The sequence below is a fragment of the Bison bison genome, unplaced genomic scaffold (genome assembly GCF_000754665.1).
Source record: "Bison bison bison isolate TAMUID 2011002044 unplaced genomic scaffold, Bison_UMD1.0 scf7180017864252, whole genome shotgun sequence".
NCBI classification, from domain to species: Eukaryota; Metazoa; Chordata; class Mammalia; order Artiodactyla; family Bovidae; genus Bison; species Bison bison.
The window spans coordinates 2,405,308-2,417,045 of record NW_011494824.1 but is presented as its reverse complement, the minus strand read 5'-3'; the positions used below and the strand labels follow the sequence as shown (position 1 = coordinate 2,417,045).

Below are 11,738 nucleotides of genomic sequence, written 5' to 3'. Positions count from 1 at the left end.
GTGCTGCACTCAATATGCCAGCAAATTTGGAAACCTCAGCAGTAGCCACAGGACTGGAAAAGGTCAGTTTTCATTCCAATCCCAAAGAAAAGCAATGCCAAAGAATGCTCAAACTACTGCACAATTGCACTCATCTCACACACTAGTAAAGTAATGCTCAAAATTCTCCAAGCCAGGCTTCAGCAATATGTGAACCATGAACTTCCTGATGTTCAAGCTGGTTTTAGAAAAGGCAGAGGAACCAGAGATCAAATTGCCAACATCTGCTGGATTACTGAAAAAGCAAGAGAGTTCCAGAAAAACATCTATTTCTGCTTTATTGACTATGCCAAAGCCTTTGACTGTGTGGATCACAATCAACTGTGGAAAATTCTGAAGGAGATGGGAATACCAGACCACCTGACCTGTCTCTTGAGAAACCTGTATGCAGGTCAGGAAGCAACAGTTAGAACTGGACATGGAACAACAGACTGGTTCCAAATAGGAAAAGGAGTACGTCAAGGCTGTATATTGTCACCCTGCTTATTTAACTTCTATGTAGACTACATCATGAGAAACACTGGGCTGGAAGAAACACAAGCTGGAATCAAGATTGCCAGGAGAAATATCAATAACCTCAGATATGCAGATGACACCACCCTTATGGCAGAAAGTGAAGAGGAACTAAAAAGCGTCTTGATGAAAATGAAAGGGGAGAGTGAAAAAGTTGGCTTAAAGCTCAACATTCAGAAAACGAAGATCATGGCATCCGGTCCCATCACTTCGTGGCAAATAGATGGGGAAACAGTGGCTGACTTTATTTTTCTGGGCTCCAAAATCACTGCAGATGGTGACTGCAGCCGTGAAATGAAAAGATGCTTACTCTTTGTAAGGAAAGTTATGACCAACCTAGATAGCATATTCAAAAGCAGAGACATTACTTTGCCAACAAAGGTCCCTCTAGTCAAGGCTATGGTTTTTCCTGTGGTCATGTACGGATGTGAGAGTTGGACTGTGAAGAAGGCTGAGTGCCGAAGAATTGATGCTTTTGAACTGTGGTGTTGGAGAAGACTCTTGAGAGTCCCTTGGACTGCAAGGAGATCCAATCAGTCCATTCTGAAGGAGATCAGCCCTGGGATTTCTTTGGAGGGAATGATGCTAAAGCTGAAACTCCAGTACTTTGGCCACCTCATGTGAAGAGTTGACTCATTAGAAAAGACTCTGATGCTGGGAGGGATTGGGGGCAGGAGGAGTAGGGGACAACAGAGGATGAGATGGCTGGATGGCATCACTGAGTTGATGGATGTGAGTCTGAGTGAACTCGAGAGTTGGTGATGGACAGGGAGGCCTGGCGTGTTGAGATTCATGGGGTCGCAAAGAGTCAGACACGACTGAGTGACTGAACTGAACTGAACTTCCCTTTATCTATGTATATTAATTCTATTCCAGAGTTTTTGCTTTAGATCCCAGCATTAGCTCAGAGAGTGAAAGTACTGGTGGGCAGATCTGGGTTTAATTAAAACAGGTAACAGCTGATCAAAAGGAGGTCTGATTTGCAGTTTCATTATTCAGTTGGTGTGTGATGTGTGCTTATGAGAGAGGAAGGGGGCTATGATAAGGGATGAAAGATTGCTCTTCTGTTTGACTTTTGTCTCTTAATCAATAATCCCCGGTTCCTGCATCAGAAGGACAGAAATGGGAGACCTTTATAGAAAGGTTTCACATAACCCTCTCTCTCCCCACTTGGACTTCATTAATTAATGTGGTCATGAGTCAGCAATTCCACCTTTGCCCCACCCCACCTGAGCCTGACCAAATGGAAACTCCTCACTGATTCGTAATAAAGAAGACCTGATTCTATTTGGTGTTGCACCATGAGCTAACCTGGTCTTTTATTACCAGGGACCACTTTTAGATTTCAGAATTTACTTCTCTTTTGGTAGTAGTCTTTCAGAGGCTGGTTTTGCTGTTAGAATTTGGGGACATTCTAGCAGTTCTGGGAATTTCTAATAAAGTGAATCACCTTTTAATGTATTTACTACGAGTAATACACACACACATATACATATATATGGTAAAATGACTTAGATATTACTTTATCATTACATTATTACTAATTGATGATACATACACTATATGAACCATGGTTTTCAGTCGGCAAACTCTTTAGTCTCAAGAGGATGAAAGCAGGGACTTTCAAAAAGGTAGAACAAGCACAGTTCTATGCCATTTTCATAGTTTTACCTAGGGCCAACCTTAAACATGCAAGTTTGTTACTTCATAAGTTTCTCTCCCAATGTCAGATATTGTGGTCATGCATTCTTGATACTGTGTATAGGCTCAAATGCAAAATCCTCACATTGGTTCAATGTGCAAAATCAAACTTTTTTTGGTGGAACTTGCCCTTTCACGTATAAATAATTTGAAGTGTTTTATTTAAGGACAAAGTCTTATTGTTGTTCAGTCACTCAGTCGTGTCTGACTCTCTGCAACCCCACCGGACTGCAATACCCCAGGCTTCCCTGTCCTTCACTGTCTTTCCCAGCATCAGGGTAAAACAATCTTAATAGGCACATAAATAATAATCAAAGAACCATCTTACCTGGGCCACGTAAAGGGTAGCAGAGATCAGCTAAAAGCAGCATCTTGGAAGGGTCCAAACCAGTTCCTCCCAGCAGCTCCACAAAGTCCCCTATTCCCCCACAGCCTGCAGAGGACTTCTAAGAGAACAAAGCAGGAGAGGAAGACATATTTAAATCACCTAGCAAAGTCAAACCAATGGCAAATTGGTGAATTCACTCCTTTAGGCCCAGAAATCCTGGAAGTGCCCTTTAATTTAACATCCAAGACTCCAGAAATTAAGACTTTTTAAAGAAAAAAAAAAAGGAATTGCTTTTCTAAATTGGTTAAGTAATCATTTTTTAAAATGTGTGTGCATTTAAAAAACATTTTTTTACAAGTGCAAGGACTACAATGATGAAATCAGAATCTTTAAACTCCATATACGGTATATAAAAATTGCATCTAAAAGTGGTTTGATTTTTAAATCATTTGGACACACATGTTGAATTATTTGAATTTCTTAATGCATGCAGTCAGTGTTTTTATAAATAGGACTTCCATATCAGTTTTTTCCTTTAACTTACCTCTTTTCCTCTTCTTTATAAGACTTTTTTTTTTTTTTGCTAGGGAGACAATTCTTACCCTTTCTATTGATAAGGATTTAGATTAGTTATAAGAATATTAAAGAAAAAAACAAAACCCTCATTTGGGCTCAAATTAGCTAGAGTTACCATCAACTTTCTCCATCCAATGAAAGTAAATTTATTTCAAACTATTCAAAATAATTATCTAGTCTAAAACTCTATGTGATCCACCGTAACCACTTTTTCTGCTTCCCTTCAATCCTTTCCACATGTCTCGTCTACAGAACTTCCTGGGCTTCAGTTTCCCAGGCAAAAAAAGCCGCCCCTCTCTGCCCTCTCCTGTGATCAGGGCTGGCCTCATGATCCCATGGCCCACATCCACAGGGCTCACACTTATGAGGCCTAGAGCTTGGCTTAATGCTCTGTTGTCACTATCTTGAAATTCTTAATAATTTTAAAATAAAGTCCTCGTGTTTTCATTTTGTGCTGTCCCCAACAAATTATACCACCAGTTTTGCCTGTGATCCTCTTCTTCATTGAGGTACACTCAAGAGACCTAGCTGAGTGTGGCAAGATGCGTAGAAGTTAACCAGATAGACCATACGACATAGGAACCAAAGTCTAAAACAGAGAGTGCTGAATACACACGTACATAAACACACACAGTCCAACATTAGGAAGATACTGAAATGTAACTGGAACAAAGCAACAGATAGAAAATACTATTACAGCATCTATTTGTCCAGTGAAAGGAAGCAAGTGGTAGTGGTGGGTATACATATTTAAAGCACCTATTATGTGCTCTGTTCTAAGCATTTTACACAGTTCATCAAACCATAAAATACAGGATTAGTCAGCCCCACTGTGTACAGGGCTCATGTTCTTGTACGAAGAGTTGAATAAGCCATTTAGAAGTAAAGGGGAAAAAAATGTAATTGCCTTTCCCTTGAGTAGAGGGTGTCCAGGGAGAACATGACTTAAGACTAAACATTCCAGCTGGTTCTATAGGTTCCAAATTTCACAGGAGGAGGTGAAGGGCAAAAGGCAGACTCAGGAGAGAGAAATGGGAAATAGGAAGTTGGGGAGAAATAGAAACTAAAATGAGGGCAATAGGGATTTCCCTGGTGACCCAGTGGTTAAGACTCCATGCTTCCAAAGCAAGGGGCGTGGATTCAATCCCTGGTCAGGGAGCTAGGACCCCAAATGCTGTGCAGGGAAGCCAACAACAACAAGAAAAAACAAAAATGAGGGGAACAAAACCCAGAAACAAAGAGGTGGGGAGCACACACTCCTCGCAGTCGGTGACTTTACTGTCCTCTTCCTGAACCTCTCAGCTATCCTCAGTAAACAGCGGCAGGAGCTGGGTTGTGTAGGGACCTCTACATTTCTTTGTGGAGGTTCCACCTCCCTGGACTAAGTTACTCTCACCTCTTGCCTAGACTATGACGATGGCCTTTTAGGTGCACTCCTGCACCACTCGGGCCACTACAGCTCATTCATCATCATTCATGGAAGCGAGAACGGCATTTGGGCAATCCTCTCCTTCCCATCATGGACTCCGTTATTTAATTTGGTCATGAAGCCAGCAATCCCAGCCCCCTCACCCACCAGATCACGATCAGATGGATTATGCCCGAACCCCTCAGTGGTTTGCCACTGCACTCAGAGCAGGCTCTTAACTCTTAACCATGACCCGCTGGGCTCTCCACCCCGGCCCTGCCTGTCTCCCTGGTGCCGTACCATACCACAGGCCCCTACCTTCTTTGCTTCTTTCTGTTTCTGGAACTCAGGAAGCCCATCCTGCCTCCGAGCCTCTGCACTACTGTCGCCCTGTTCCCGGCTCTCCTGGGGCTGCCGGCTCCTTCTTACTTATCACTGAAATCTCACTTTAAATGTCTCCTTTTCAAAAGCTTTCTTTCCTGACCATCTTACCTCAAGTAGTTGCCTGCCTTCTCTCCCACGTTTTCCCCAGCCACCACTCTGCTTCATTTTCTGTAGGGTACTCATCACTATTTGAAACATATTATTCTTTTGCCTGTCTCATCCCCTAGCATGTAAGTTCCATGTGAGCAGGACCTGTTTTGTTCATTGCTAATTTCCAGCATTTAGAATAAGGCTTTGCACATAGTAAGCACCCTAAAAAAATTCTTTTTGTAAAGCAACAAGTACTTAGAACACTGCAGACTTCACACTGTTTTAAATGGTAAGCACCAAGATTACTCCTCACAGCCAAAAATAGCTAAAATGCAGATCTCTCAATCTACCATACATGCTATCTTCTATATTAAACATCAAGAATGACATACAATCTCAAGCCAGTAGGGTTATGCCAGAGACATCCACTTATCCTGGTCTTTATCAAAGGATTATTCTTCCACAAAGGTTCAATTTAAAAAAAATATAAGCACTGGCCTATAAGTTTAGGACTTAAAGGAAGTTGTACATACTGCTTTTCTCAGCCCTAGTCTTATTTATTTGGTTTCACTGAAACCAAATAAATCTGTCTGATTAGGAACTTTCTTTGATGACTTTCTTCGATGCCGATGAATATATCAGTTATCTTAACCTATCAGTTATCTTAACCTTAACCTATATGAGAACATAAAAGGAGGTGAGGGTGACTCAGAGGAAACGAGCTGCCAGTGCAAGTAAATGTGGTCAAGGTCAGCACAACTGCAAAGTCCATACAGCAGTTCACGGGGGGAACAGTAGATGGGGAGTCTCAGCTAACGTTCTGTTGCAAAATGTATGACATGAAATGTAATGCAAAAAAAAAAAAAAAAGCTTCAAAACTTTACTGTATTTTGCAATATAAAAATCCAATTTCATATTTTCTGCTACGCTTAGCATTCCTTCATCACACAGTTCTGTCAATGAAGACACTTCCTTCATGTCAAAAGAAAATTCCAATAATCAGAAAAACAGCTGTGTAGATGACTCACACTAGGTTCTGCTAGGAGAGAATTTCTGTAAAAGAGGCAAGTACAAGAGAGTTCAATTGTAATTATATGCCACAACTTTGCCAGTTGGAAACATTTCTTACATCACGAAAAAAGTATTCAAGTAGGCAGAAGGGGCACCTGAGTATGCAGCTTGCAGCATAATGGAAATAGAAGACGAGTGTGTTCAGGCAGCGACGGCAGGCTCGTGTGAGATGAAATGGTCAGAGAGAAGGACCTGCCTCTCCCATTCATCCACGTTCGCCCTGTATGATTACTTTTGCTCTCAAAAGTTTGCTGGGGCCTTAGGAAGTGACTGGGAAGCAATAAGCAACTCACCTTTAACTGCAGACCATTTAAGTGTCCCAGGGTGAGATCGGATATTTTGATCGCTACAGGATAAATGATGGAGAAGCTGCAGTTGCGATGCTGATGTGGCACAACCAGAGTAAACCTTCCATTTGGGGTCTGGGAGATGATATTGCAGGCTTTATAGAAAAGCAAAATCACATTTTCACTATCTTGTATGCTGGGCTTTTGTGGAAATTTATCTTATCCTATTCTAAGCTTCTGTTAATGGTCTAGGGGCTTGGGGCCTAGAAGAGAATACATATCACAAAGGCGATTTTGGAGATGGGAAGGACCTGGGGAAGAAAAACCACCAGGGATATATCCACATTGTTAGGAGGCCCTGGGCTGTAAGGGGCTTCTAATTGTAATCTCAGGGGGTCACCTTATTTATAACACTCACAAGACATAAATTAATAACCAACCAAACAATACTAGGTGGTGTAAGTTCTAGGAATACTTCATTAACTAGGGTCTTAGTTCAATCTGGAAGTCTGAAAGAATCAAGGCTTAAAGAGGAGATCAGAATTCAAACCCCGGTGGTCTGAAACCTTTATTAACTGAACTTGGAGATATATGTTACTTTTTAGATAATAAAGTAAAGAAATATTGAACCCGTTAGAAAATAGGCTGAGAAAATCAGAAACCAGGCTTATGTCTGATAAATATTTACTGGGTGTTAAGTGGTAAGTTGACTAAAAGGTAAATCTTTAATGTTTATTTACTCCCAAAATTTTCTGAAAATTTTTTTTGTATCTCAGGTCTAGACTTACAATAAATTTATTCTCTTAGCTATGAAACTAGAAGCATCAGAGTTTGTGCTGTTTTCGCCCAATTCAGTTCAGTTCAGTTCAGTCGCTCAGTCGTGTCCGACTCTTTGCAACACCAGACAAAAGTTTCTGACCAGACTATGTCAGAATTACCTTTTGCCTCCTTCTTATATTTTTAATCACACTTAATTTCAAAACGAACTGAAATTCCTTGATGATTCTAGAAGATTTCTGATTTCTAGCCAAACAAGATAGAGGAGAAACAGTTGTCCTCTAGTATTATTCTGTTCCAGTCCTCGGAAATAGCCCTTCTGGGTGCTTCTACCATAAAAAGTTACTTTGTTTTTTAAAAAAAAAATTGGGAGATCAGTCAGTACATTATTTTTTGGCAGATTAGGTAGGCGCCATTCTTCAATCACATGAAGTGTTAATATTAATACTATTGTATGCAACCAAAAATGATTATGTTTTCTTTACCTGATTTTTTACAAACATTTTCCTCTTAATGGGCAAAAATAATAAATAGATGAATGAACTCATGCTGATTAAGATAATGTGTTTTAGGCCTGGGCTATTTAGCTTTATAGCATCTTTTCGTGTATCCATCAGAAACGAACTAAATTAGAGCAATGGGTTCAGACTCAGAAGGCAACACTGAGGTCCTCTGGTCCAACCCTCTGCTCAGGCATGAAATCTGTCTACGCATCCCAGATACGCAGTCTTTCGGCATTTACCTAAGTATCTTAAAGACTTCATATCTGAATCCAGGTCAATGGAATGACTGCAGGGATTAAAGTTTGTCACTGAATACATTGTAGTAACTCAGGAGATCAGAAATAAGACCAGGGGAAAAATAGAATTCTAGCCACCATAAGTTAGTATCTTATCTAGACTGGTAAATAAATTAAAAACTGATTTGATTTTCATAATAATGAATCACAAATATCCTTCAGGTCATTTCTAATTACAAAAGAATTCCCATTCAAATCCTTCCTCACTTCAAATTTCTTAAGTCTGTGCAATAATACTACTTTTGAAAAGTAGAATGGATGCTCTCTCCCCCCAGTTCCTGCCTTCTAACTGAGAAGACAGGAAGTCCACTTACGGAAGAGGTTAGGCTCTGTCTTCATGGTTACTGTGAATCCATTTCCTGGCTCATGGACCCGGAAGAAGATCATGGCCACGTTCTGGGAGGATCTGATGGTCCTTCTGCTCAGACCACTCTCACAGAAATCTATGTACCTCTCCGTCGTGGGGAGAGGGTGATCCTGGGAACTGGGGAATTTCTCCCCCTTGAGAATCCAACCATCAAATACCTTCCAACAAAAACACAAAGATGATCACTTCCATCAGCTCCTGAAATCATAAATGTGTTGAAAAGGGGGAAAAGCTTACCCAGCAATGGACCTCCAATTATAAGTAGGGAATAGACAGACTATACCCCCCTGTACACTTGCTTTCTATTTGTATATATTTTGACTGGATTGTTTGAAAGTCATATGATTAATTAATTAATTATTGCTTTTCCCCCCCTTTTATAAACTCCAGTGTATCTGAAGCAAATACTTTCTTATACTTCATCATTTCAGCCACCTTGGTAAATAAAACTACAGATGATGTACACTTTTGTATTGGTCATTATTTTTTCACACATCCTACCTTCAGAAGAATTCCACAGGAGCATAATCTGGGCTTCAGTTTTTCTCTTTCCTCATTAAAATATGAACAAAATATCTCAAAAATAGACAGCAAAGGGACAAATTGGAGCAAGAACTTTACCTACCTGCCGATGGTTATTCATACCCATTTCCCCCATCTTTAAACTCATCACACATTAAAATATCAAGAACTACTTTAACACTTAGACAATAATGTCTGGTATGCAAGTTAGGAATTTTTTCCTTCACTTCTTGAAGTTTGTAGTTGGCTGGACAAAAGGTCAGAGTCTATTGACTTTATTCTTAAAATCACCACAGGTCTCCAATTTAATGAATTCAACCTAGTTTGAGTTAGTAACATTACCAGCTACAAATTCCTTCATCAGATCAGTTCTCTTCCACTGCATTTGACAGTTTCCACTTTAGGGTTTTAATCATGTTCACTTTAACTGGACTAGAGAAGTCCAGCAACCATCCCAAGCTGACCCCTAAGGCTCACAGGGAACTCGGAGTGGGGATGCTGTGAGACTGGAGGACTTGTCCACACCTCATCCCTGCCTCAAACTAGATTCCTTCTCAGGATTTCTCCCAGTGGCCCGTGCCTTTCTGTTCCAAAATCGGGTCACCCAGGCGTTGAAGACAGCCTTTGGGAGCCTGGAACGATTCCACAGAGAAAGGGACCTGCAGGAGCAAGGCGGGCTCAGATCTCAGAGGTGAGGTCGCCTTCTAACCAGGGCCACGGGCGCGCGGACCTGAGCGCTCCTGCTAAATGGGCTTGTACCACTTTTCATCTGCCCCAGGATGCAACAAGCGCTGGGGACCGAGAGCTCACAGAGGGGAACTTAAACCACTGCAGGAGGCACCAGCCCTTCAGGGCGTGAGAGGAGGTTCCTTTTGCATGGGGGTCCCACTCCGGCACCAGCTGAGCACCTACTTACCGGCTCTCCCTGCTGGGTAGCTGGGACCTGGTCATTGCCCGTCCCTTGCCCACCTGGCCCTGGGGTGCCTCACCTGCAGGATGTCCCCTCTCTGACAGTCGATGGAGACCAGATCGTAGCGGATGGTGATGAACTCCTCCGGCTCTGCGATGAAGAATGTGGCGCAGTGTAGCTGCGGCCGGTCGGTGGTGAAGGTGAACTGGCCCTGGAGGCTCAGCATGTCCACGCACCCTGGGGGAGGGCAGTGGGGTTGGCGGTCCAGGGCTGCAGCCCCCGCTGCGCCCCCCGGGGCAGCCCCCTCTCCGCCCCCAGCGAGTCCCAGCCTCAGCGCCTGGCTCCCGGAGCGTCACTCCATCTCGCCCAGGGGCACCTCCTCGGACCGACCCTTAGCGATGGGAATCTGGGCCTCGAGCTCCCTCCCAGGGGTCCCGCCATCCCCCACCTCCCCACCTCCCCGGCAGCCCGCACTCACGCAGAGCGCGGCTGTACAGCGGCTCCCCCTCCAGCTCCCGCTTCGGGCTGGCGCCACCGGCGAGGTGTGGAAAAGGATCGTGGTCCACTGCTTCCCGCAGCTGGCCAGGAAAAGTTCAGGTCAGTCCGGAACAGTTCAGGGAGGGGGAGAGGGGATCAGAAGCGGGTACCCTCCCTGCCCACGACACAGAGAAGCAAGTGAGCAGATCAATGTCTCCAGGGGGATCCGGAGAAGACGGGAAGGTTTAGACCTTTTCCATCAGATCTGGGTATCCCGAGGGGCCAGAGGGAAAGGGGGAAGAAGTAGGCAGGAAGACCTATGGGATACCCGGGGAAAGAGGGAGCACAGTGAATGAGGAAGAAAGACCTAACCCCAACATAATCTGAGAGCAGAGGCAGCCTTCCCATCCCCAAGGCTGGACACTCAGGGCTGGAAGATGAGATGGGTCAGCCCCAGGGAATCGCTCACCTCCAGGTACCGGCTCTCTCCTCTTAGAGCCAGCAGGCAGATCAGAATGAAGTGACACTGAAGTTTGAAAGTGGGGGCCATGCCGGCCCTGGCTCTGCAGCTGGTGCTTCCTGCTCCGGAGGTCTCAGGCTTTGCTTCCCAGGCTCACCCAGGCTGAGAGCTAGAAGCTGGTAGGGTCCCTTTGCTGGGTCCCTTTTATAGAGCAGTGAGGAGCGGAGGCTCTCTGCCCCTTAACTGATCTGAGCTCAGTAACCATGGGTTACCTGTCTCGGCGACAAAGTGCGTGGCGATGACGAGGGTCCAGCCCTCAGCCACAAATTTTCAGAGTGGTCCAGCATTATTCACCAAGAATGATTTCAGACACTTATAACTTAGTGAACTAAAGTGTGGGAGAAAGAATGAGGCAGGAATAGAGAGTAAGGGATGGCATTTACTTGACCTGCCACATGCAGGGAATTTCTGACTTTGCAAAGCCAAGTGACAAGGTTACACACAGGCATAAAATGCCCAGCACCACACACAGCCTTATCATACAAGCCTTGTCCCATAACCTTAAATGGAATCGTGTTGGAAATTGTCAGAGAATATAGTATTCACGCAGTTGCCTCTCAGGATGAAACTTGAGGAATTTGCAGCTCCAAGGAGAAGCTGAACAGAAGCTGAAGTGTGATTTTGCAGAATATTGCAGTCATGTAATTCAAGCTTTCTTTCTTCCCTTGGTCTCTGCTGTATCCTGGTCCAGTTTCATGTAAGCATTTCCTTAAGAGAAAGCTAACTCTGGAGTCTGTGGACATCTGGATTTCAGCCAAACTATGTCATATGGCCTGAATGTATAGAGAGGATGGATGCACTCCTGGGCCAGTCAATCATGGCTAGGACCTTAACATCCATCTGAACCCCTGAGAGATGGAGTCCTTCCATTTCATGCCTTCAAATACCTGGATTACTTTCATACTCCAGTAGAAAGAACTGCTGAGAAGCTTTATTAAAACTGCTCATTAGCAAATTTTCAGGGCTAAA

The 11,738-nt window shown here is 43.5% G+C and overlaps 1 protein-coding gene across 1 annotated transcript in view; it reads right to left on the bottom strand.

Annotated features, from left to right (window-relative positions):
• The window catches only part of CRHBP (corticotropin releasing hormone binding protein), a 14,239-nt gene extending 3,352 nt beyond the window's left edge, over positions 1 to 10,887 (bottom strand). Inside the window, exons 1-6 of the mRNA XM_010847618.1 lie at positions 10,719 to 10,887; positions 10,251 to 10,350; positions 9,852 to 10,009; positions 8,288 to 8,498; positions 6,404 to 6,552; positions 2,582 to 2,699 (exon numbers count right to left, since the gene is read on the bottom strand). Coding sequence (XP_010845920.1) covers positions 2,582 to 2,699; positions 6,404 to 6,552; positions 8,288 to 8,498; positions 9,852 to 10,009; positions 10,251 to 10,350; positions 10,719 to 10,799 — 817 coding nt within the window. The 5' untranslated portion in view covers positions 10,800 to 10,887. The remainder of the gene's footprint in view (positions 1 to 2,581; positions 2,700 to 6,403; positions 6,553 to 8,287; positions 8,499 to 9,851; positions 10,010 to 10,250; positions 10,351 to 10,718) is intronic.
• Positions 10,888 to 11,738: the final 851 nt, after the last annotated feature.